The sequence below is a fragment of the Drosophila sechellia genome, chromosome 2R (genome assembly GCF_004382195.2).
Source record: "Drosophila sechellia strain sech25 chromosome 2R, ASM438219v1, whole genome shotgun sequence".
In the NCBI taxonomy this organism is placed as follows: Eukaryota; Metazoa; Arthropoda; class Insecta; order Diptera; family Drosophilidae; genus Drosophila; species Drosophila sechellia.
The window spans coordinates 12,265,039-12,283,970 of record NC_045950.1 but is presented as its reverse complement, the minus strand read 5'-3'; the positions used below and the strand labels follow the sequence as shown (position 1 = coordinate 12,283,970).

The window sequence follows — 18,932 nt, the reverse complement described above, 5'->3', positions numbered from 1 at the left end:
AATGAAATCATGAAATTTTAAATTTTCCCGCCAACTTGATCTCTCATTGGTTGGCAACGCGACTCAGCGAACCCACTGGCAGTGCTGCCAACTCTTTAGCGTGAAAAATGAAAGAAATTCGGGATTCCACAAGTAAAAAAGCCAGAATCAAGTGGAACCAAGCTAAATTGGCAACACTGATCTCTGGCGGTATTTTCCTGCGATCCAACAACGATCACACTTACCCAAAATTATTAACAAAACGCAGCAGGATCGGAGCAAATGGCCCAAAAATGAGTCGCGATTGTGATCCCATGAAATGGTACCACGGCAACCTGTCCCGCGAGGCAGCCGACGATCTGCTCAAGCAGGGTAAGTGCTGGCGCAGGGCGCCAATTGGCCTGTCATCAGTGATGATCGCTGGGATGTGGGCGTGGTGGAGCACAATGATGGGTAATTGGTATGGCAATCAATCAACAGGTTACGAGGACGGAACATTTCTGGTGCGCGAGAGCAGCACAGCGGCCGGGGACTTTGTGCTGAGCCTGCTCTGCCAGGGTGAGGTGTGTCACTACCAGGTGCGGCGACATGGTGGCGAAGACGCATTCTTCTCCATCGACGACAAGGTGCAGACGAAGATCCTGCACGGCCTGGACACGCTCGTGGACTACTATCAGCAGGCGGCCAATGGTCTGCCCACCAAGCTGATAGTGCCCTTGATCCGCGATCTGCCGCCGCACAACACTCGCAGCCACGGAGTGACCAATCTGCTGCATCGCGCCACAAGCAAAAACGAGAGCAAGGTGGTCTTCGAACTGCTCAAGTGCGGCTATCGGAATTTCGATGCCAAGAATCAGGATGGGCAGACGGCACTGCATCTGGCGGCCCTGCACTCGGACGAGGATATACTGAAGCACCTGTTGAATGCCAAGGTCCAGGTCAACAGCTCCGACTCCTTTGGCTGCCAGCCATTGCACGTAGGTTAACCAACGCACAACTATGCATAATGCTCTCTATAACCATTTACTTTCATTCGCAGTACGCCGCTCGCTCCAAGCCGACCAGTTTCATACGCACACTCATCTCGGCACAGGCCAATGTCCAGGGCAGAAACATCGATAATGGCTATGTTCCGCTGCATGAGGCTGCCAAGCACGGCAACCTGGAGGCTGTGCAAGAGCTGCTCCTGGCTGAAGCTCCGCCGTTGCCAAGAACAAGTTCGGGTGAATTTCCATTCGATCTGGCCAAGGAAGCGGGCCAAACGGCAGTGGAGGAATTCCTGCTCAACTACAAGCTCCCACCGGCAAATACCACAAGAGATCAGTGGTACCATGGCACTCTGACCAGAGACGAGGCCGTAGCCATACTAAAAAAACATGCCAAGGAGTTATTAGCCAAACAACCGGAAGTGGATACCTCCGGTTGCTTTCTGGTTCGCTATTCCGAATCGCCGGCGGCCTCGGGATTGGTTCTAACGTTGCTTAGTGATCAGGTGGTCAAGAATTTTCGTATTTCGCAAGCGGATCTCTATCAGAATGGTGTCAAGGTGCAGTCCGGCGGGGTAAGTTATCACCGTACTTTAAATGTTCTCTTTAAAGAAACGTCTGTTTGCAGTCCAAGTTTCTGTACATTGATGACGGTCCCTACTGGCCAAGCGTGGAACATCTAATAGCCCACTTCATGCGCTTCTCTTACGGGTTGCCAGTGAGCCTCAAGTATCCGGTTCCGCCACAGCCCAAGCCAGAGGTGCCCTCGTTTGCCACAATACCTCGATCATCGGTGAAGCCAAAAGCTACCCCGCCCACTCCAGTATCGCCACATTCGCATCATCAACACTCGCACGTTCCCGCCCTGACCATAACGAAAAAAAAGCAGAAGGAGAACAGTAGCTCAATGTTCAACACTCTGCGACTGACGAGTCCGAAGAAATCGCTGTTCGACATGAACAGCCTGCGCAAAAGCAAGTCCAAGGGCAAACGCAGTGAGTCCGAGAGCACTGTTAGTGGTTCTCTGGCCAGAACGGAGCAGGAGCTGCAGGCAGCGGCACCCATGCTGAAGAGCCTGTCGTTCTCGACGGAGTTCTCAACGTTTAACGCGGATGGCGGAGCTGGTGCTGGCGAAGTGTACAACGTGCCCAGGAACAACACGCCCATTGAGATTGACCTGCCACCGATTGCCCAAAAGACTGAAGCCGAAGTTGAGTACTTCACGAAGAGTGATGTGGCCATAGAGCGCGAGCGAGCAGGCCAGTGGATTGCCAACGGTTACCAGCCCACAGTGGACGTGCTCTCCCTGTTGGATCAGCAGATCAAGGCGCCCGCCGTGGCACGACTAAACTCGGTTGGTCCGACCGCATCGACGGAAAGTGAGATGGCCAGCTATCTGCATCGCAAGTGCAGCGGTACGCCCAGCACACCAAGCGCCACTGAGGTGGAGGCCGCCAAGCTGAGGTTCTTTATTGAACCAGATAATCTAGTGCTGGATAGAGAGATCGGGCACGGGGAATTCGGTTCAGTGCACAGTGGATGGCTGCTGAGGAAGAGTGGTGCTGGCGAGGAATCCCGCATGGAGGTGGCCATTAAGATGCTTAGCGACGAGCACAGCAACAAGCAGGAGTTCCTGCGCGAAGCATCAGTTATGATGCGGCTGGAGCACAAGTGTATTGTGCGATTGATTGGCATTTCGAAGGGTGAAATGCTCATGATGGTTCAGGAGCTAGCTCCGCTCGGCTCCATGCTGCAGTACATACTGGATCATGGTCATGAGATCACGGCCAATTCGGAGCTGAAAGTTTGGGCGTCACAGATTGCGTGTGGTAAGTCAAACTCAAGACAGTTGGATTCCATTTAATTAATAAATTAATGTTTGTACCAGGCATGCATTATCTGGAATCTCAGCATTTTGTGCACCGCGATCTGGCCGCCAGAAATATATTGCTGACCGCACGCCACCAGGCGAAGATCAGTGACTTCGGCATGTCGCGATCCCTGAGGCCCGGTAGCACGGAATACCAATTCACCCAGGGCGGACGTTGGCCCATTCGCTGGTACGCACCGGAAAGCTTCAACCTGGGCATCTTCTCGCACGCCAGTGATGTGTGGTCTTTTGGCGTGACCATCTGGGAGATGTTTTCCTTGGGCGCACCGCCATATGGGGAAATATCTAATGTCGATGCCATCAAGTTGGTGGACAGTGGCGAACGCCTGCCGCAGCCCAATCTCTGTCCAGCTTACATCTATGCCGTGATGCAGAGCTGCTGGAAGGAACGACCCAAGGATCGGCCGACCTTCGTCTATCTCACCGAGTTTTTCGCCCGCGATCCTGATTACCAAAACCTGCCGGAATTGGTGCAAACGGTTCACATTTAAGCCAGTTTCCATTTTCGACTTCTTCCGTTCTGAGTGCAATTTTCTGTAGCTATTTCTGTAATAACTTCTATTCCGTTTTTAACGTATTAACGATCTGGAAACCACAGATCACTATTGTTGTCCCCTATCCTAGTATTCATGTTTATAGCTTGTAATATATTTTTTAATCATATGTGTACAACCAATTTGTGTCAAAAGAAAGCGAACAAGTGCCTTAAAAGATTTAGCATATAAACTTTGTATTCATTTTTACAAATTCATTTTGTTTCATTGGTTATACAAAATAAAAAATATTTTTATACACACTGCGCTTTTAAAATGGTTTTTTATAGTCTTAAATAATACGGCAGTTTGAATTAATATTCAATGTTTAAACATTTAATGCAGTTCTTTTATATAAAACGTGGTAACAAAAGTAAATAGTTTGTTTGTAAAACGCTTAAATACTAGGTTAGTAATATGGTTTCTTGGAAAGATTATATCTACGTTAGCGTGGTTAGTGCTCTAAAAAGGATTATATATTTTTTTTGTTAATTTTTCGAGGTAGCACAACAGTAATCAAGCTGATCCATTTATTGCCTGCTTCACATTCGATGCGCTGACGAGCTTAAGGGCGCCAAGTATTCCGTTCAGGTTCTCCTCGTTGTAGGGCTTGCCCTGGAGCGGAGTGACCACCGGGACGAGCTGATCGCTCTGCGGCAGCTGGATGCCGATCTCCTTCATTAATCCCTACAAATTTGGTAAAATCATAAGTGATAATTCTCTAAAACAAGGCAAAACAAAACATACCGCCTCCACTTCCACGCTTAGTTTCAGTTTCATGTCCTGCTCATCGCCCTTCACCTCCAGTTCCTTCTGCACGGTGAACTTGGGAGTCTTGCCGATGACCCAGTCCCAAGAGCTGTAGTTGGAGCGCAGTTCCTCAATGCCGGGGAACCATTTCTCTGTGGGATTGACCAGCTGAAAGCCGCGCTGCTGCATCGTCTGTTTGCTGCCGCCGTCTTCCAGTGTGGTTGCAGCCGTCCTCAAGTACTCGTAGCCCACGGCGGAGCGCAGCTGTGCAACGTTCACTGTGCGATTGACATCAACCAGGTTGCGGATGGGCGACGGCACCGAAGCCGTGGCCTTGCTTATGTAATTGACCGGCTCCCGCACCAGAGATTCGCCCAAGTGCAATTTGTTGGCGCTGGCCAGAATAGTGCAATGATGGTACGAGTTCGGGTGTCCCAGCTTGGCCGCAGTACCGGAAATCTGTAATTGAACAAGGGCATACTCGTTGAGTGGGCAAATAAAGACCAGATGCACAGCCCCAGCTGTTGGTTATATGGGCTGACGCCAATGTGAGGGATCAGCCGGGGTCGCATCATTCCTTGATAAGAGCCACCGCTCCTCCTCACCTTCTTATTCATCACTACAATGTCGTCGCGCTCATTTATCTCCGCCTTGATGGCCCACTCGCGGAACAAGGCCCTGGTCACGATGTTCAGGTTGTACTTGCGATCGTAGCGCTCTCGGGGCGAGAAAAAGGTGCAGTTGAGGTTCCCAAGATCATGGTACACCGCTCCACCGCCACTATTGCGGCGAGCAAGTGTAATGCCGCGTTCCACCAGCCGCGAAACATTGGCCTCGGTGAAGGGATTCTGGTGGCGACCAATGACCACGCACGGATCGTTGGCCCACAGCAGCAGCACATGGTGGCGGCTGAAGTCAAAGTTTTTGTACAGCCAATCCTCCAGAGCGAGGTTGGTGAACACATCGCTGGACTGCGAGATGAACACAGACTTCTTGATCTCCGAATCGGGCACTACGGGCGGTGGCTGGCGTCTCTGCTTCCTAATCTCCTGCTGTCCAGCAGATGGTGGCTCCACTCCGCTGGATGCCAGGCGCGTGGCCTGAGCGGCGGAGGAGAGGAGCAGCCGCAGCTGGCTGGAATTGCGTCGCAACAGCATGCTCATGGCTTACACAAGGAAGTGGGGCGTGTACGGGTGTGTGATTTCTGTTGCCAGGTGATCTGAGACACAATGCGCTTGCAAGCGAAACAAGGTCAATGGTGTCGAAAAAAGCTCTTGACGGGTTGATTGGTTGGTTGGTTTCTACGGTTGTCGTCTGCCCGGTTCTATGTGGTCTCTGTGTGCGCTCTTCTTTAGGTTATGTATGGTCTACTATCTACGCTATGTATTCGTTTTGGTCTTTAAATGGCTTTGGTCGCTCTGGACTTTAGACTGTGGCGTTCTTAGTGGTTCGGGATGTGTTTGCAGCCACGGAGCTGGCCGAGATGAGGTATTCGTGCAGGTCGGGCGTCTGATGCAGCCACTTCCAGGTTTGATGCAGACCACAGACACGCTTACGGAGACCCAGGCAGTCCTTGTTGGCACAGTTCACTGGCATACTCACACCCATCCAGGTGGGGGATACAACGAATCCGGTGTTTACGGGGGGCCGCAGCGTTACGGGGCCCAAATAAGATGGCTAAAGGGTTTCCTTTTCAGCTGACACCAAAATTTTCCACTCTTTGTTCGCGGCGCACGGGAACTGCGGGGGCGGGGGCAAGGCGGATGATCGCAGTGGGCGGGGGTAGCAGTTATAGCACAAACAAACGAACGAACACAGAGCCGATTGAAAAGCAGCTGCGCGTGTGAGAATATCACGACCGATTGGCTTTCGTTTCAGATGAGCAGTGGTGCTCGCTGCTCTTGTTCTTCCTCGACGGTCCCCAAATGCCATTCGCAGCGAACGACGAAAGCTCCGGTCATTACAAAAACAACAACGGCACTCTGGCGCCGCAATTAATTTATTTTAATCTTTTTAATTCGAACTTGTATAATTTACGCTAAACATGTGTGATAATCCGAGACGTCTACAACAGCTGTGACATTAACATGTGTTATATTTTATGAGCAGCACACTTTGGGAGCCCCTTCACTTTGGAATACCCCCATTATTGATGTACGCCGCCTCTTCGGCATCAATTGGCTTGCGGGCAAAACGTGCCGGCAGCTCGTAGTCCTCAATTGCTGGTCCACCGGCCAACTAAACGTAGAAGAGACAAGTACGAAGTTTAGTTATGATGCACAGAAGAAGCCGTGGTATTGTGTAGTAATGAAATGGGCTGGGTTAACCTTTCTGCCTCCTGCTGCCTGGGAACTTGCCTTCTGGTTTGCTGTCTGGGCGCCCGGCACTCCTGCTCCACCCTTGCGGAAGTGTATGAGCGGTACGCGCTTAGCCAGCGCAACTAGTGTTGGTCGAACCATAGCAACAGCAATTGAATTTCTACCAAAAAGCCAAGAGAAAAGTTAAAGTTACGTGAATAACAGCTGACTGTAAACTCAAACAAACGCTACCAGATCGTTGAAGTTGTATGCCATTCGCCGCGCACCGGCTGAATATCGTTGTTGAAATTTACGTGGCCTTGTGAATGGCAAATGCAGATAAGAGGAAGCGCAAAAAACTATTTTGTTCCAAATAGGCAATATTTTTATATTTAAAATGAATTGGGGACAAAAGACAACCTGCAGCCGACGGGCCTAACTTGCGGACGGTTATCGCCAGTATATGGCTTGCTCCGAAAACTAGAAAACCAACGTCCTTATGCTCTATGCAACAATAAATGTTAGCTGCCGCATACGAAAACAAACAATTGAAGACGTTTTTATGAGTATAACCGGTAACTATTTAATTTGTTTATTATATTATTGCCAAAAACAAACATACGTTAAGATTTCTTTGATAGATTTTTATGTGTATTTCCTTCTCAGTGCACAAAAACGAAATTAAAGTAGCATCTATAGCAATTGTATAAGCCATACAAATATGAACGCTGCTGGAGGAGGTAGTGGCGCCCAGGCGGCCGGAGTTGCGGCAGGCAACATCAGTCTCAGCCACAATGCGCTACTTTCCACGGCTTCAGGAGCTACGACCATGCCTATGGCCCAACTGGCGGACGGTTGGTTGGAGCTGGAGTCCGACCCAGGTCTCTTCACACTACTTCTCAAGGATTTTGGCTGTAATCTATTGGAATATGTTTTGTTCCACACATCCTATTAAGATACCTACCATCCTCAGGTCACGATGTACAGGTGGAGGAGGTGTACGACCTACAGAAACCCATCGAGAGTCCATATGGCTTCATATTTCTCTTCCGCTGGATCGAAGAGCGACGTGCCAGACGCAAAATTGTGGAGACAACAGCTGAGATATTCGTCAAGGATGAGGAGGCCATTTCCAGCATTTTCTTCGCCCAGCAGGTAGTCCCCAATAGCTGTGCCACACACGCCTTGCTTTCGGTGCTCCTGAACTGCAACGAGAACAATCTTCAGCTGGGCGACACCCTGAGTCGACTAAAAACTCACACCAAAGGCATGAGTCCGGAGAATAAGGGACTGGCTATTGGCAACACTCCGGAGCTGGCTTGCGCGCACAACTCCCATGCAATGCCGCAGGCTCGGCGCCGACTGGAACGGACAGGAGCTGGCGTCTCAAGCTGCCGCTTCACCGGTGAGGCGTTTCACTTCGTTAGCTTTGTGCCTATTAATGGACAACTTTTTGAGCTGGATGGCTTGAAACCGTATCCCATGAATCACGGCGGTTGGGAGGATAGCGAGGATTGGACAGATAAGTTCCGACGTGTGATGGCTGAGCGACTGGGAATAGCGACCGGCGAACAGGACATACGCTTCAATCTCATGGCCGTTGTGCCAGACAGGCGGATTGCCATAACACATAAACTTAAGATGCTGCGCACCAACCAAGCAATCGTGTCCGGGACACTGCAGAAGCTTCTAAAGGCCGACGAGCAGGGCGAATCGGGTAACGGAGACTCACAACGTCCGGACACACCCACCACATTATTGGAGCCGAGTGCTTTCACCGCACGTGATCTGCAATCGCTTCTCAAGAACCTGGACACGGAAATAGCCATCAATGAGCAGCACCTGACCGACGAAAACGATCGGAGGCACATGTTTAAGGTGGACGCCAGTCGACGCACTCACAACTACGATAAGTTCATCTGCACTTTCCTCTCTATGCTGGCCCACCAGGGCGTCCTAGGCGAGCTGGTTAGCCAGCATTTGCTTCCATCGAAGAAGGTCAGTGGTCAGGGTGCAGCCAATCGGATCAGCAAGCAGAGCAACACCGCGAGTGCGGGCGGAAGCACCACAGGAGCCAGTGCATCTACGCCCAAGACTCAGCAACAGCAGGCTGCGGCCGCTAAGAATGGCAAGTCGCCAAGCAAAACGCCAGGCAGGAGGCGGAAGGGACGCAACAAGTGCAGAAAACGGAAGTAGGCGTACAGCATGTACATGTTTTTAAGAATACAGTTTGCATTTTTAAGACCATTCATTCCAGTATTGTTTTTCTAAAATTTCCCCACCAAGAAGCACCAATTTACCCATAAGATCGGATAAGTTTAGTTTTAGTGACATTCACAAATGCGTTTCTTTTAAATACGAAATCAACTTGGCAGCTTCATTTTTATTTGATCGCACTTCGACCTTTTCAATAATAAAAAACCATTTTGTTCGTACGAATCGATTTTCTTGTGGTCCTTGATAGACTAAGGACCCAAATGTGTATGCATTACATATGAATAATATATATATATTCTGATATATATCTATATGATAGTTGTATAACAAAAACGTAATCCTTCAATAATTCCTCGGGTTTCTTTTTTCCAATCGGGTGAATCCTAACGTTATTGTAAAATATTTAGTCGCACTCGTTGTAAAGTTGATTCAACAAAAACAATGCATAAAACAAGAGAACGCTATAGTCGATTTGCTCGACTATCATATACCCGTTACTCAACTAGTTGGAGCCGCTAGGAAGATATCTCTGAAATTTATTGGCATAGCGGGGAATATTGTAAAATAGTATAGAATGTTTTAAAATAACTAAGCGTGACAAGAAGCTAGTTTCTAGACAGACGGACGTGGCTGGTAATCCTGATCGAGAATATATTTTCCTGCTACAAACTTTTCAACGAATCATCTAGTAACTAAGAGTAACGGATGTGATTACGTGCAATTGATTACAAACTATAAAAGGCATTTGACGGATTTGCAAATGGTTTGGCAAAACATACATGTGTTAGAGCTAGACGACGTTTTGCTTTCAAAAACAAGTCAACTTTTAGTTAGAGCTGATTTTTGGGTGATATCGGGCTGTAGGTGTTGGATAGGATGCTTAATAGTGTTGCTGATAGTTTGCTTGACTAAGTCTAAAAGTACTTTATTGACCTATGCCATAAATGGTTATAGGACGTTCTATGCGTATTCCTAAATACGACGCGATGCGATGTGTGTGAGCAGTACAAGAGCAGCCTTTAAGAAAAACATATACAATTATGTTTTATTACGATGTTGGTACTTTTTGGTGGTAGGTCATTGCTGTAGTAGTTCAAACATGAATGCATTCATTTTGCTCAGTCCCAAAATACGATTAACGATACGGCAATGCAATGAACAGGCGGCAAATTTTGTGACTTGTTGGGATTTTCGATTTCTTTTTGTTAAACATCGCCCCTGGGGAGCGTTCAACTTGAAGTCGCCTCAGTGGCTGCCGCCTTGTCGCCATTTGTTAGCTGCTTGCATGCTTCTGGCTGCTCCTTGACATCCTTGGGGACCGAATCCTCGACTTCACCATTGTTGTTAGCAGCAGCCACAATGGAGTTGATAGCATCATCCACCTCGTTCTCAGTGCTATCGGTCTTGAAATGCTTTTCAATTTCACTGCGCACCTTGACAATGTCTTTTCGGCTATGATTACAAATTAGAATGCAAGTTAGAAAATCCCCTGTGAAAAGGCAACCCATTGAAATTCTCACCTAATCTTTACGAACAGAATGCCATTGATGGTGTTCAACATGTCCAGGACCGAGCCCATCGACGGTGGTGTGATGTGGATGGGCGGCAGGTCACTGGTCAGTTTGCCACTGGAATAGATATCGTTCATCTTGCGCTGCAGCAGCACAGCTTGCTGGGTCAAGAGACGCAGGCACTCGGCCGAGTCCCTGGTCTTCTCGTGGTTCTCGCCAAACTGTTTAAAAAGTATAGTATTCAGCTTGATTTCTCGAGAACTAGCTTAGTGTGCACCCACCTGAGACTTGTAGAAAGAGTACGTTTCCTTCTCGTTATTCAACGCTGAGCGGAAGTCGCCCATGCAGGACTGTGTGCGGGCCATCAGGTGATAGCTGAGGGCCACGTGCATATCCTTGTCGCCAAAGTATTTCAGGTTCAGCTTGAGGGCATGCTCGATAAAACGCAGCGACAACTCGTATTCGCCCAGCGCATGCAAAATCAAACTGATGTTGCTCTGAAAATAAAGGTAAGTCGGTTGGATTTTAATCAAATTTTCAATTAACTTGGTAAACTTACATCGATCAGTGCCACTTCCGGATGATCTTCACCACAGATGAGCACCATCAAATAGCGAGCTCTGTATAGCAGCTTAAGGGACATTCCCACGTGTCCGTTAGCAAACGAATAGAGTGATAGGTGTGTCTAAAGAAGGAGGAATACAGATATTAATTGAACTTAGAAGGGGCAGCAAAGGCACATACGTATTCCAATATGGTCGATGGGTGGTCCATGCCGTTCACCCGCTCGCTCATGATCACTGCTCGCTGTTGGATCGCTAGAGCATCTTGGGCATCGCCCAAAAGGTAGCTGAGCCTGGCCAGCATGCGCAGGCAGGATCCGTTTTCCTGGTGCAATGCGCCAAATACGTTGTTCAGCAGGTTGAGTGCTCCGCTGATTAGTTCATAGCCCTCCTTAAACAAGCCCTGTTGGATCTTGGCCTGGCCCGTGGTGTAGAAGTTATAGGCGTCGGTTGCCCGGGGACTAATGTGCTTCACAATTGGGAACACATTGACGATGTCGTCGTCGCCAAAGGTTGGCTTGTGCTTGGACTCGAAGTTGTACTCTCGCAGCAGTACCTGAATACCAACCTTCAAGCAGAAGGCGCGCATCAGACTGATACGCTGGATGCCGAACTTGGAGACCGCAGTCTCAATCGAGTCACAGTCCAATTCCCAGTCCCAGTAGACCTTGGCCTCCTTACGAATTTGCTGCCACAGGGATCGGGGCGTCATCAGAGTCCAATCGGATGCGGATGAACCATTGGAGGAGCCAGACGAGCTGCCATTCTGATTGCCTGTCGCCTGCTGTTGCTGCTGACCCTTACCGCCCTTGGAGGACTTGTGCTTGTTGTGCTTACCGCCGTTCCCGCGTTTCTTGTGCGCCTCCTCGCTGCTCACGGCCGGGTTGACGGGTCCATTGGTCAGCAGACAGTTGAGGAAGTGGCTGATGGCGGCAGAGAGGTGCAGCGGCTCTGTATTCTGCATGTACGTATAGTAGATGTGCTTGGTGGCCCGTACGATCAGCTCGAGGACAGCGATCCTATGTAGGTAATCCATGCGAGGCATATCTTTTAAAATTTTAATAACCTTGCCCAAATAACGCACGTTGATGCCGTGACTGTGCAAGGATTCCGTTAGACTCTGGCCATCGATTGGTGACGATGAATGGGACATATGTTCCTTGATAAAGGCGGGTATCTGCGTAAGGACGAGGAACTGAGCTGCTTCCTGCACGAGCACCTTTTGTTTGGCCAGCGAGCTGACGGTGCCCTCCTCGCCATCCACGTGACGAATGCCGGGCGAGAATACGTCGGGGTTGAAGCGGAAGTCGAACTCTTTCTCCTTCAGCGATCCAACAGCGGCGCAAGCCCGTTTAACTACCTCGGAAGCTTGCACCTCATTCGAAGAAGCTACGTTGCACTGTGCCTCCCGAATGGCATTAACCATGGCGGCGGTCCTGGTCTCGCCAGAAGTGGACCTATCCTTCTTCTCCGTATCTTCGGTTTTCTTGTCCTTGTCATCGGGTTTTTCAGCTCCGTTTACTTTAATTGCCGCCTCTGCTCCTTCTAAGGCTGGAGCTGGATTCGCCTCCGATTTTTCAGACTGCTTTATGGTAGTAAGCTGCTGAAGGTGCGCAGCGGCAATTCGGATAAAGTTAACATGTCGATCCTCGATAAAAGCTTCCAGCAGCTCTTGGCGCAGGCAGCACAACTTGTGCCTGTGCTCGATGGGGAAGCCCATATTAACTAATTCCTTGCACAGCTGCACGTCCTGAAGCTTCAGGAAGTTCACGTCTGGCGGGAACGTGCGCAATAAGTCAAGGATGTAGTGCCGGCCATCGTTTCCAATAATGCCCTTGCACTCTACCGAGGAGCACAACTCCACGGGTTCATCCCGCTCGTTAAGCACTACGTGTGGCAAGATCTTCAGATGCTTACCGGCTTGTCTAAGAAGCTCCAAGTACTTGGGATGGCTGAGCACCGTCTTTCCAAAGTCAATGGAGCCGTAGACGACGCTTTGCTCCTGCTCCCGCTCCAGAATTCCGGGAATAATAGATTGGGCGGTAACACGGTAGCCGCGATAATCAACTACGACGGTTCCCAGGGTGTATAATCCTTCAATATCAACGGCATTGTAGACACGCACGCCGTGCAGATCGTATCGAGGGGCAACAAAGGCGGCTGCATCGCCGCCCAGTTCCTTGTAATGGTCTCTTACGTCGAAACCCATCGAGAAGAAGATATTGTTCCAAATGAACATTTGCATCTTGGTGTCCTCGCCGGGATTAATGGCCAGCACATTGCCGTCGATAACGGCCATGGCGCCCCTTGTGGCGGCAGTCACGAAGTCTCCGTGCACCTTGAAGATGGCGCGCTCGCGCAGCAAGCGCTCCGGCAGTGTCTTACGTGGCAGTTCCCGCGTCGTCTGCAGCTCTTCGTTCCAGTCGCGTGTCTGTCCGGGGATGTGCTCTTCGTAGCTGTGACATGGAAGGATCAGGTGTACAAATTAATAATTAGTATTACTTTGTCAACATATATGTAGGTATACTATTAAAATCTTTTTGCTCAACCTACCCCAATTTTGAGCTGAATGCATCCTCGGCGCGAATAGCGTCCACTGTGTGCTCCAGGATGGGAGATGCCCACTGGTACACTTGATAGGGCGTGGCTACCCGCTCGAATGCATGACGCATGGTGCGTCGCTTCTGGATGGTCTGGAAGGCACGTCGGAACGATGGTGATATGTGGGAAAGCAGATCGATCAGCGAGTGGCTGAGGTGGCTGGGATTGTCGGGCTTCGGGTTAAAGGTGTCGTCTGTCGACTGGTTGATGTAGAAGCCCTTGGAACAGGCTGAGATGTGGAATCGTTTATCCTCCATGGTGACAACGTACAGATACATGAGGTCACCATGCAGCTTGCGAGGACCGGGTGGCGGGTTCCAGGCGGATGTCGTCAGTACCTTGAGAGCCTGCGGTCCCTTGGCGTTCTTCACATTTGGATGCAATGGCAGAATTGGCGGATCACTTACACCCGGAGTCACATACTCCGGCGGAGTGCAATCCACAGAGTCCGGTCGCGTCCTCTTCTTGTCCAACAAATCACCCTGAGTGATCGTGTTTAAGTAGGTCAGCGAAGTACAGTCAATGCCATTGTAGGCGTCGGCCGGGTCAAGGTTTTTGAGAAGATCACGGACATGGCGCACATGGATACGGGCCTCTCGCATGGTGTACGGCTCCTCTACCACCTTGATGGTCGAGCCCTGCTCCAGGTTACTGATTGCCTTGAGCTCGGCGAAATTGTCGAGCGTCACGTTGTCCAGCTGCAGCGAGAAGCATGTACGATGGCACGTCTCCTCGCGGTCCATCAGCAGCTGGTGGATTTCCTGCACCAGCTCCATGCTAGACAGCTGCACGCAAAGCAGATCGGCGCCGGGACTGCTGATGTTCACCGTGATGCCAATGTCCTGCAGGGCGTCCAGGTCAATGTCATCACCATCAGCCTCAGCATCCGGTGCTCCTCCATCCTGCGGTTTCTCAACATTGGCATTGGCATCGGCATTGTCCTCAACTGCATCCACCGCTGTGGGCTTCTCGACGTGTCCGTTGCTCAGAGCGGCTTCGGTTGTGGGTTCAGGTGGGCTTTTGTTGCGGTTCTTCTTGCCTGCATGGGGCGATGAAAAAGTAATTTGTTAGTCATTATTGGGAAAGGCATGTGGAGCATTGTGTAACCTATTCGATGTATGCGGAGGAACGTGAACTTTGGACCGACTTTTCTTTCCATGTCCCCCAGAAGAATCTTGTATGAATATATTATTTAGACTACCGACCTGATCTTGAGTCGCTCGCAAAGGTTTTGTAAGGGTTTTGATAAATCTACTTGTTCAAAGACAATTTGTTATAACACAAGTAGGGTTTTTTATTATGTTTTTATTGTGTTTAAGATAAGATTATTATTAAGATTATTCTCAAGAATTTAAATTTCCAAGCATTGCTTCCATGTTTATGTTAGAATTTAATGTTAACCATTCTTAATTTATAAATAGTGGCTTTAATGATTAAATCTTGCTATTATTTGAAAAATGTTGTTAGTTAGCAATCAGGGAATTAAAGGTAATGCAAATAAGATTTCTGTTCTATAATTTTCTGACAGTATATAATAATAATTTAAGAAAGAGGTGCGTATTCGTCTCTATCTCCTGGTTCCGATTTTTACATAACAATACTGTTCGCATACTTTCGCCGCTCAGTGTGACTGTGTTCGCCGGCAAGCTGTGTTCTTGCATATACATATGAAGGTATATGTAAATACATACATTTACAACAAAACAGCAGAAAAACAAACAGAAAGAGACAAGCGAGCTGATAAGGCCAAAGGGGCCGGGTTCGTTCGGAGTCCGTACGAACAGTCCACCGAATAATCCAATCTCCTTTCGATCTCTCAGGAAAACGGAATGGGTTTAACACGACCATGCTAATTTCAACAGCCGTATACTAAATTACAGCACTGTGAGATACACAGGGATAGAGCTAGAGAGAGGGAGAGATAGTGAGAGAGGCAAAGAGAGTGAGAGAGGAGAAAGCAAAAGTGATAAGTACAATGTTCATTAACCGCAAGGAAATCGGAGAGAAAGAGACATAGTGTAGAGCGATGCGTCTACGGATAGAAAACATGATTTACATAATTGTCGAACAATTTGCGTGTGTTAAGTGCATGCATTTCGGGCCGCGCACGTGTTAATTGTAGGTTAAACGCAACAAGAAATCCGCCCGGGGGGTTAATGAACATTTCGCCGTCGTTGCCGGGTTAATAACATGTGCGTTGCCATGCCAAGAGGAAGAGAGAGAGTGAGAGAGGTAGGGAACCTACACTTGCAGTTCTCACGCACGCACTTAACTCCAATACACACACACACATTTACGATTGCAATTGTAACACACGCGGTTTCTGGGGAGGGGGAGGGCTCGTAAAAGGGGGCGGAGGGGCAAGCATAGACAACGGGCGCCGCTTTTAAGGCATTATAGGGGAGAAAAAGCCCATTACGTAATGTTAAAAATGTTATGTGATTGGCTTTTGTGGCAAATAAAATATTGAGGCAGTTTCCAAGGCAGCAAAACTAAGGGGAGGTGGTGATGGGTTGGTGAGTGGGTGGGTGGTCGGTTGGTTGGTTGGACGTGGGCGTAGGCGGAAAGTTAAACGCACCTTTCTTCTTCGCAGCCGGCCCGTCGGCAGCCGTGCCATTGCCATTGACCAAGTTCTGATTCGAATTCTGCTGATTCGAATTCGGATTCAGGTTCTTTTTGCCGCCGGCCGTGTTGTTGTTCTCCTTGGCCTTGCCGCTGGCCTTTGTTGCTGTTGCTTTTGCATCGCCCGTGGCCGTTGCATTTGAATTCTTCGCCTCCGTTTCAAGCGCCATGCTTCTGCTTCACCTGCTCGCCAAAAACTCAACAAAACCAGCGGAGAAGACACAGAGTTCTAGTTCACGTTTTTTTTTTGGGCCCGTCCGTCCGTGTTACACAACTCTAACAGCTCGCCGAGCTCGGGGTGATTTCGGTTCGATTTTCAGTGTCTTTCTGGTCGATAGCGAACGTGATTGTTGTTTCGTTAACGATCTCGTACGCATTTATGACAAGTGGGTCTTTGCTAGTTCTGTTCTTTTCAGCACATTACTTGTCGAGGATATAAATCGGCCGATTCGCTAGAAAATAACGCGTTATGTTGTTAACGGCTGAGAGTGTGGCCACCGGCTGAAAATTTAAATATACCGCTGGCAGTGGCCTGGTTGCAGTATTTAGTATTTAGTTATTTGCTATGTACAATTGGAGATGGTCAACAACTAGTGATGGGGATGCACATGCCAACACGATACCAATATATATAATTACATTTATTTAAAGGTAACAGGAGTTAACAATACCAACTTATCTTTATTCAAAACTAAATTTTAAGTCTTTTTATAAAGTGCGTCATTTTAGCGTCGATGAGGAACGGTGGAATGTGGAACATGGGAGGGTTTTCCATTTTTTCGTTATTTGGAGGTGAATTCCAATGCAAAAATGTTAAGAAACTGTCACTGTTATGCCATTATCTCAATAATTAAAGTTTTCCTGAAATTCCATCGTTTCGCCATCGCCGCCAACTTATCGACGCTAATTTGACGCACATCATATTATAGAACAAGCATAGTCCCCTTTTATTTTTTTTTTTTTAATTCAGCGTGCATTTTTTACGACTTGCAATACAGCCACACATAAAATACTGTTTTTAACTAAACAAACATGTCGCTTATAAAGAATTTGGTAAAAGAGCCCGAACAGAAGGCAAAGAAAAAGAAAAAGGATGCGGGATCTGGAGAAAGCGATTCCGATGAGAAGGACAAGCCTCTGCGGCCATTCATCAAAACCGCCACAGATCTACAGAGGCTGAAGCTGGAGAAGCTCATGAAGAATCCGGTATGTGTTTGCATTGGATAGCTAGCTGGGTGGACATTCGCATTAATCAACCATTTATTGCCAGGATAAGCCCGTGGTCATACCGGAGCAGCGCCGCGAACGGGACTTCATGTCCTCGGTGCCCACGTTCGTGCGGAATGTGATGGGAAGCAGTGCTGGAGCGGGTTCCGGCGAGTTCCATGTGTACCGCCACTTGCGACGCAAAGAGTACGCCCGCCAGAAGAACATCCAGAACCAGAGTGCCCGCGAAGCAGCAGATGAAGCCTACCAGCAGAAGTTGGACGACAACAAGCGCGCGGCCGAGGAAAAGACGGCTAAGAAACGAGCCAAACGCTTGAAGAGAAAACAGAGGGCGAAAAAGCCGCGGGAGGACAAGAAGCCACTGGCTAAGGAAGCCTTAGAAGATAGTAACACAGAATCCGAGGAAGAGCCCACGGAAGAAAAGGCAGAAAGTAACCCCGAGGAAGGACAACAGGTGGCCTCCAAGGAATCCGACGACAATAGCACCCAGGGAACTCCGAATGAAGAGGCAGTGAATTCAAATACAGAAGCAAGCAGCGCAGAGTCTACTGCCAACAGCTCAGAGGACACAAATCCAGTGGAATCAGTTAGCACTGAAGCTACAAAAGAATCCCAAGATGTGGACCAAGATCAAGACAAGGCTGTGCCGTAGTACCTCCTGTTCTATTCCTATAAATAAACCTATCTAGAGTAATAAAACACAGTGCGGTTTTATTTATAGTACTTTTGTAATATATATATTAAGCGATTTCTATATATCGCCAGTATCTAGGGGTTTTCATCTGAGGCCATCTTTTATCTTTCTAAAGCAGTTTGGTTGAGAAGAAAGCGTTTTGCGAATTATGCATTGAGTTGTCGTGGCTTTAGTGCGCATTTTGTTTTTTGCTGTCTTACATAAGGTGCATCAAATGTTGCATTTTCGAGTATAATAAATGCTTTCAAAATTTGACATCGAAGGCAATACAAAGTCAATACATTAATTATACCCTTGACAGAAATCCACCGTTTTAAGTTCTGGGTATATACATATTTTTTTCTGGCTTCTTGAAGAAGCAAGTTTTTATTGTTTTCAATAATTAGATTTCTTTGAATCCGAAAAATCGTTTCTTCTAATTGATGGATTTTTCTGCGTTTCGTTTTTGTTTTCTCAAATACATCTATATGATTTCTCGGTTTTCCACAAATAATTATTTATAGTATATTTATATATAGGTATATTTCTTGCTGTTGCTCTTAAATAAACAATTACAAATACATTTGCAGCATTTTTCTACTATGTAAACCGTAAAAGTAAATTATATTTTGAACTTAAAGCCAACTTAAATTTGTAAGCATTTTGAAAGATATTTGTTTTTGTTGAAGATCCTTTCGCGAAAAAGAACACAAAACAGGAATTGTGTAAAGTGAATACGGTTAAAAGAAGCAAACTGTTATCGTAAAAACTACCTCAATTATGATAAAAAGCATGTTGCACTCCTCCAAGTAATTCTCATTAACAAACTTCTCTTTGTGAGTACAAGTTTTCTTAGATGTTCAAATACTTTCTTGCTTATATATTTTTTCAGCGAATTTAGCTATTATTATGCATACATTGCAAACACTAAAACACATCAACGTCATTGAATTTTTTTCAAGTGAGTGCGAGTGCTCGGGTACATTTGTGGATGAAAAAACATTTCTGCGCCACATGGTACACATGGTACTAGCCGTCGAATGAAATACATTTTACCATTGTAAATACGTTTCATTCTCATC

At 47.8% G+C, this 18,932-nt stretch overlaps 7 protein-coding genes across 9 annotated transcripts; 3 read left to right on the top strand and 4 right to left on the bottom strand.

Moving 5' to 3' along the window:
- The first annotated feature begins 206 nt into the window (after positions 1–206).
- On the top strand, positions 207–3,650 carry LOC6609395 (tyrosine-protein kinase Shark). Its single transcript, XM_002034048.2, has 5 exons — positions 207–351; positions 460–956; positions 1,019–1,540; positions 1,594–2,794; positions 2,854–3,650. Exons 1-5 carry the CDS (start codon positions 273–275, stop codon positions 3,345–3,347), a joined length of 2,793 nt encoding a protein of 930 aa, XP_002034084.1. The 5' UTR covers positions 207–272; the 3' UTR covers positions 3,348–3,650.
- A 53-nt stretch (positions 3,651–3,703) lies between these two features.
- Positions 3,704–5,319, bottom strand: LOC6609394 (lipoyltransferase 1, mitochondrial). The gene is made up of 3 exons (XM_002034047.2): positions 4,745–5,319; positions 4,137–4,598; positions 3,704–4,076 (listed from the first exon to the last, which is right to left on the bottom strand). Exons 1-3 carry the CDS (start codon positions 5,300–5,302, stop codon positions 3,906–3,908), a joined length of 1,191 nt encoding a protein of 396 aa, XP_002034083.1. The 5' UTR covers positions 5,303–5,319; the 3' UTR covers positions 3,704–3,905.
- A 52-nt stretch (positions 5,320–5,371) lies between these two features.
- Positions 5,372–6,017, bottom strand: LOC6609393. The gene has a single exon (XM_032716054.1). It carries the CDS (start codon positions 5,745–5,747, stop codon positions 5,565–5,567), a length of 183 nt encoding a protein of 60 aa, XP_032571945.1. The 5' UTR covers positions 5,748–6,017; the 3' UTR covers positions 5,372–5,564.
- Positions 6,018–6,120: 103 nt separating this feature from the next.
- Positions 6,121–6,682, bottom strand: LOC6609391. 2 transcript variants are annotated; one of them, XM_032716052.1, is made up of 2 exons: positions 6,467–6,682; positions 6,121–6,377 (listed from the first exon to the last, which is right to left on the bottom strand). In XM_032716052.1, exons 1-2 carry the CDS (start codon positions 6,596–6,598, stop codon positions 6,267–6,269), a joined length of 243 nt encoding a protein of 80 aa, XP_032571943.1. In that variant the 5' UTR covers positions 6,599–6,682; the 3' UTR covers positions 6,121–6,266. The 2 variants fall into 2 exon arrangements, with proteins under 2 accessions (XP_032571943.1, XP_032571944.1); XM_032716053.1 differs by having other exon boundaries at positions 6,134–6,377; positions 6,497–6,681.
- Positions 6,680–8,871, top strand: LOC6609392 (ubiquitin carboxyl-terminal hydrolase calypso). 2 transcript variants are annotated; one of them, XM_002034045.2, is made up of 3 exons: positions 6,680–7,011; positions 7,103–7,350; positions 7,410–8,871. In XM_002034045.2, exons 2-3 carry the CDS (start codon positions 7,158–7,160, stop codon positions 8,630–8,632), a joined length of 1,416 nt encoding a protein of 471 aa, XP_002034081.1. In that variant the 5' UTR covers positions 6,680–7,011; positions 7,103–7,157; the 3' UTR covers positions 8,633–8,871. The 2 variants fall into 2 exon arrangements, with proteins under 2 accessions (XP_002034081.1, XP_032571931.1); XM_032716040.1 differs by having other exon boundaries at positions 7,078–7,350.
- A 681-nt stretch (positions 8,872–9,552) lies between these two features.
- LOC116800537 (protein clueless) lies at positions 9,553–16,456 on the bottom strand. The gene is made up of 7 exons (XM_032716032.1): positions 15,907–16,456; positions 13,281–14,367; positions 10,909–13,183; positions 10,724–10,849; positions 10,446–10,661; positions 10,174–10,385; positions 9,553–10,105 (listed from the first exon to the last, which is right to left on the bottom strand). Exons 1-7 carry the CDS (start codon positions 16,118–16,120, stop codon positions 9,883–9,885), a joined length of 4,353 nt encoding a protein of 1,450 aa, XP_032571923.1. The 5' UTR covers positions 16,121–16,456; the 3' UTR covers positions 9,553–9,882.
- Positions 16,457–16,902: 446 nt separating this feature from the next.
- On the top strand, positions 16,903–17,913 carry LOC6609390 (PRKR-interacting protein 1 homolog). The gene is made up of 2 exons (XM_002034043.2): positions 16,903–17,156; positions 17,221–17,913. The coding sequence occupies exons 1-2, from the start codon at positions 16,983–16,985 to the stop codon at positions 17,827–17,829; spliced, it is 783 nt and encodes a 260-aa protein (XP_002034079.1). The 5' UTR covers positions 16,903–16,982; the 3' UTR covers positions 17,830–17,913.
- Positions 17,914–18,932: the final 1,019 nt, after the last annotated feature.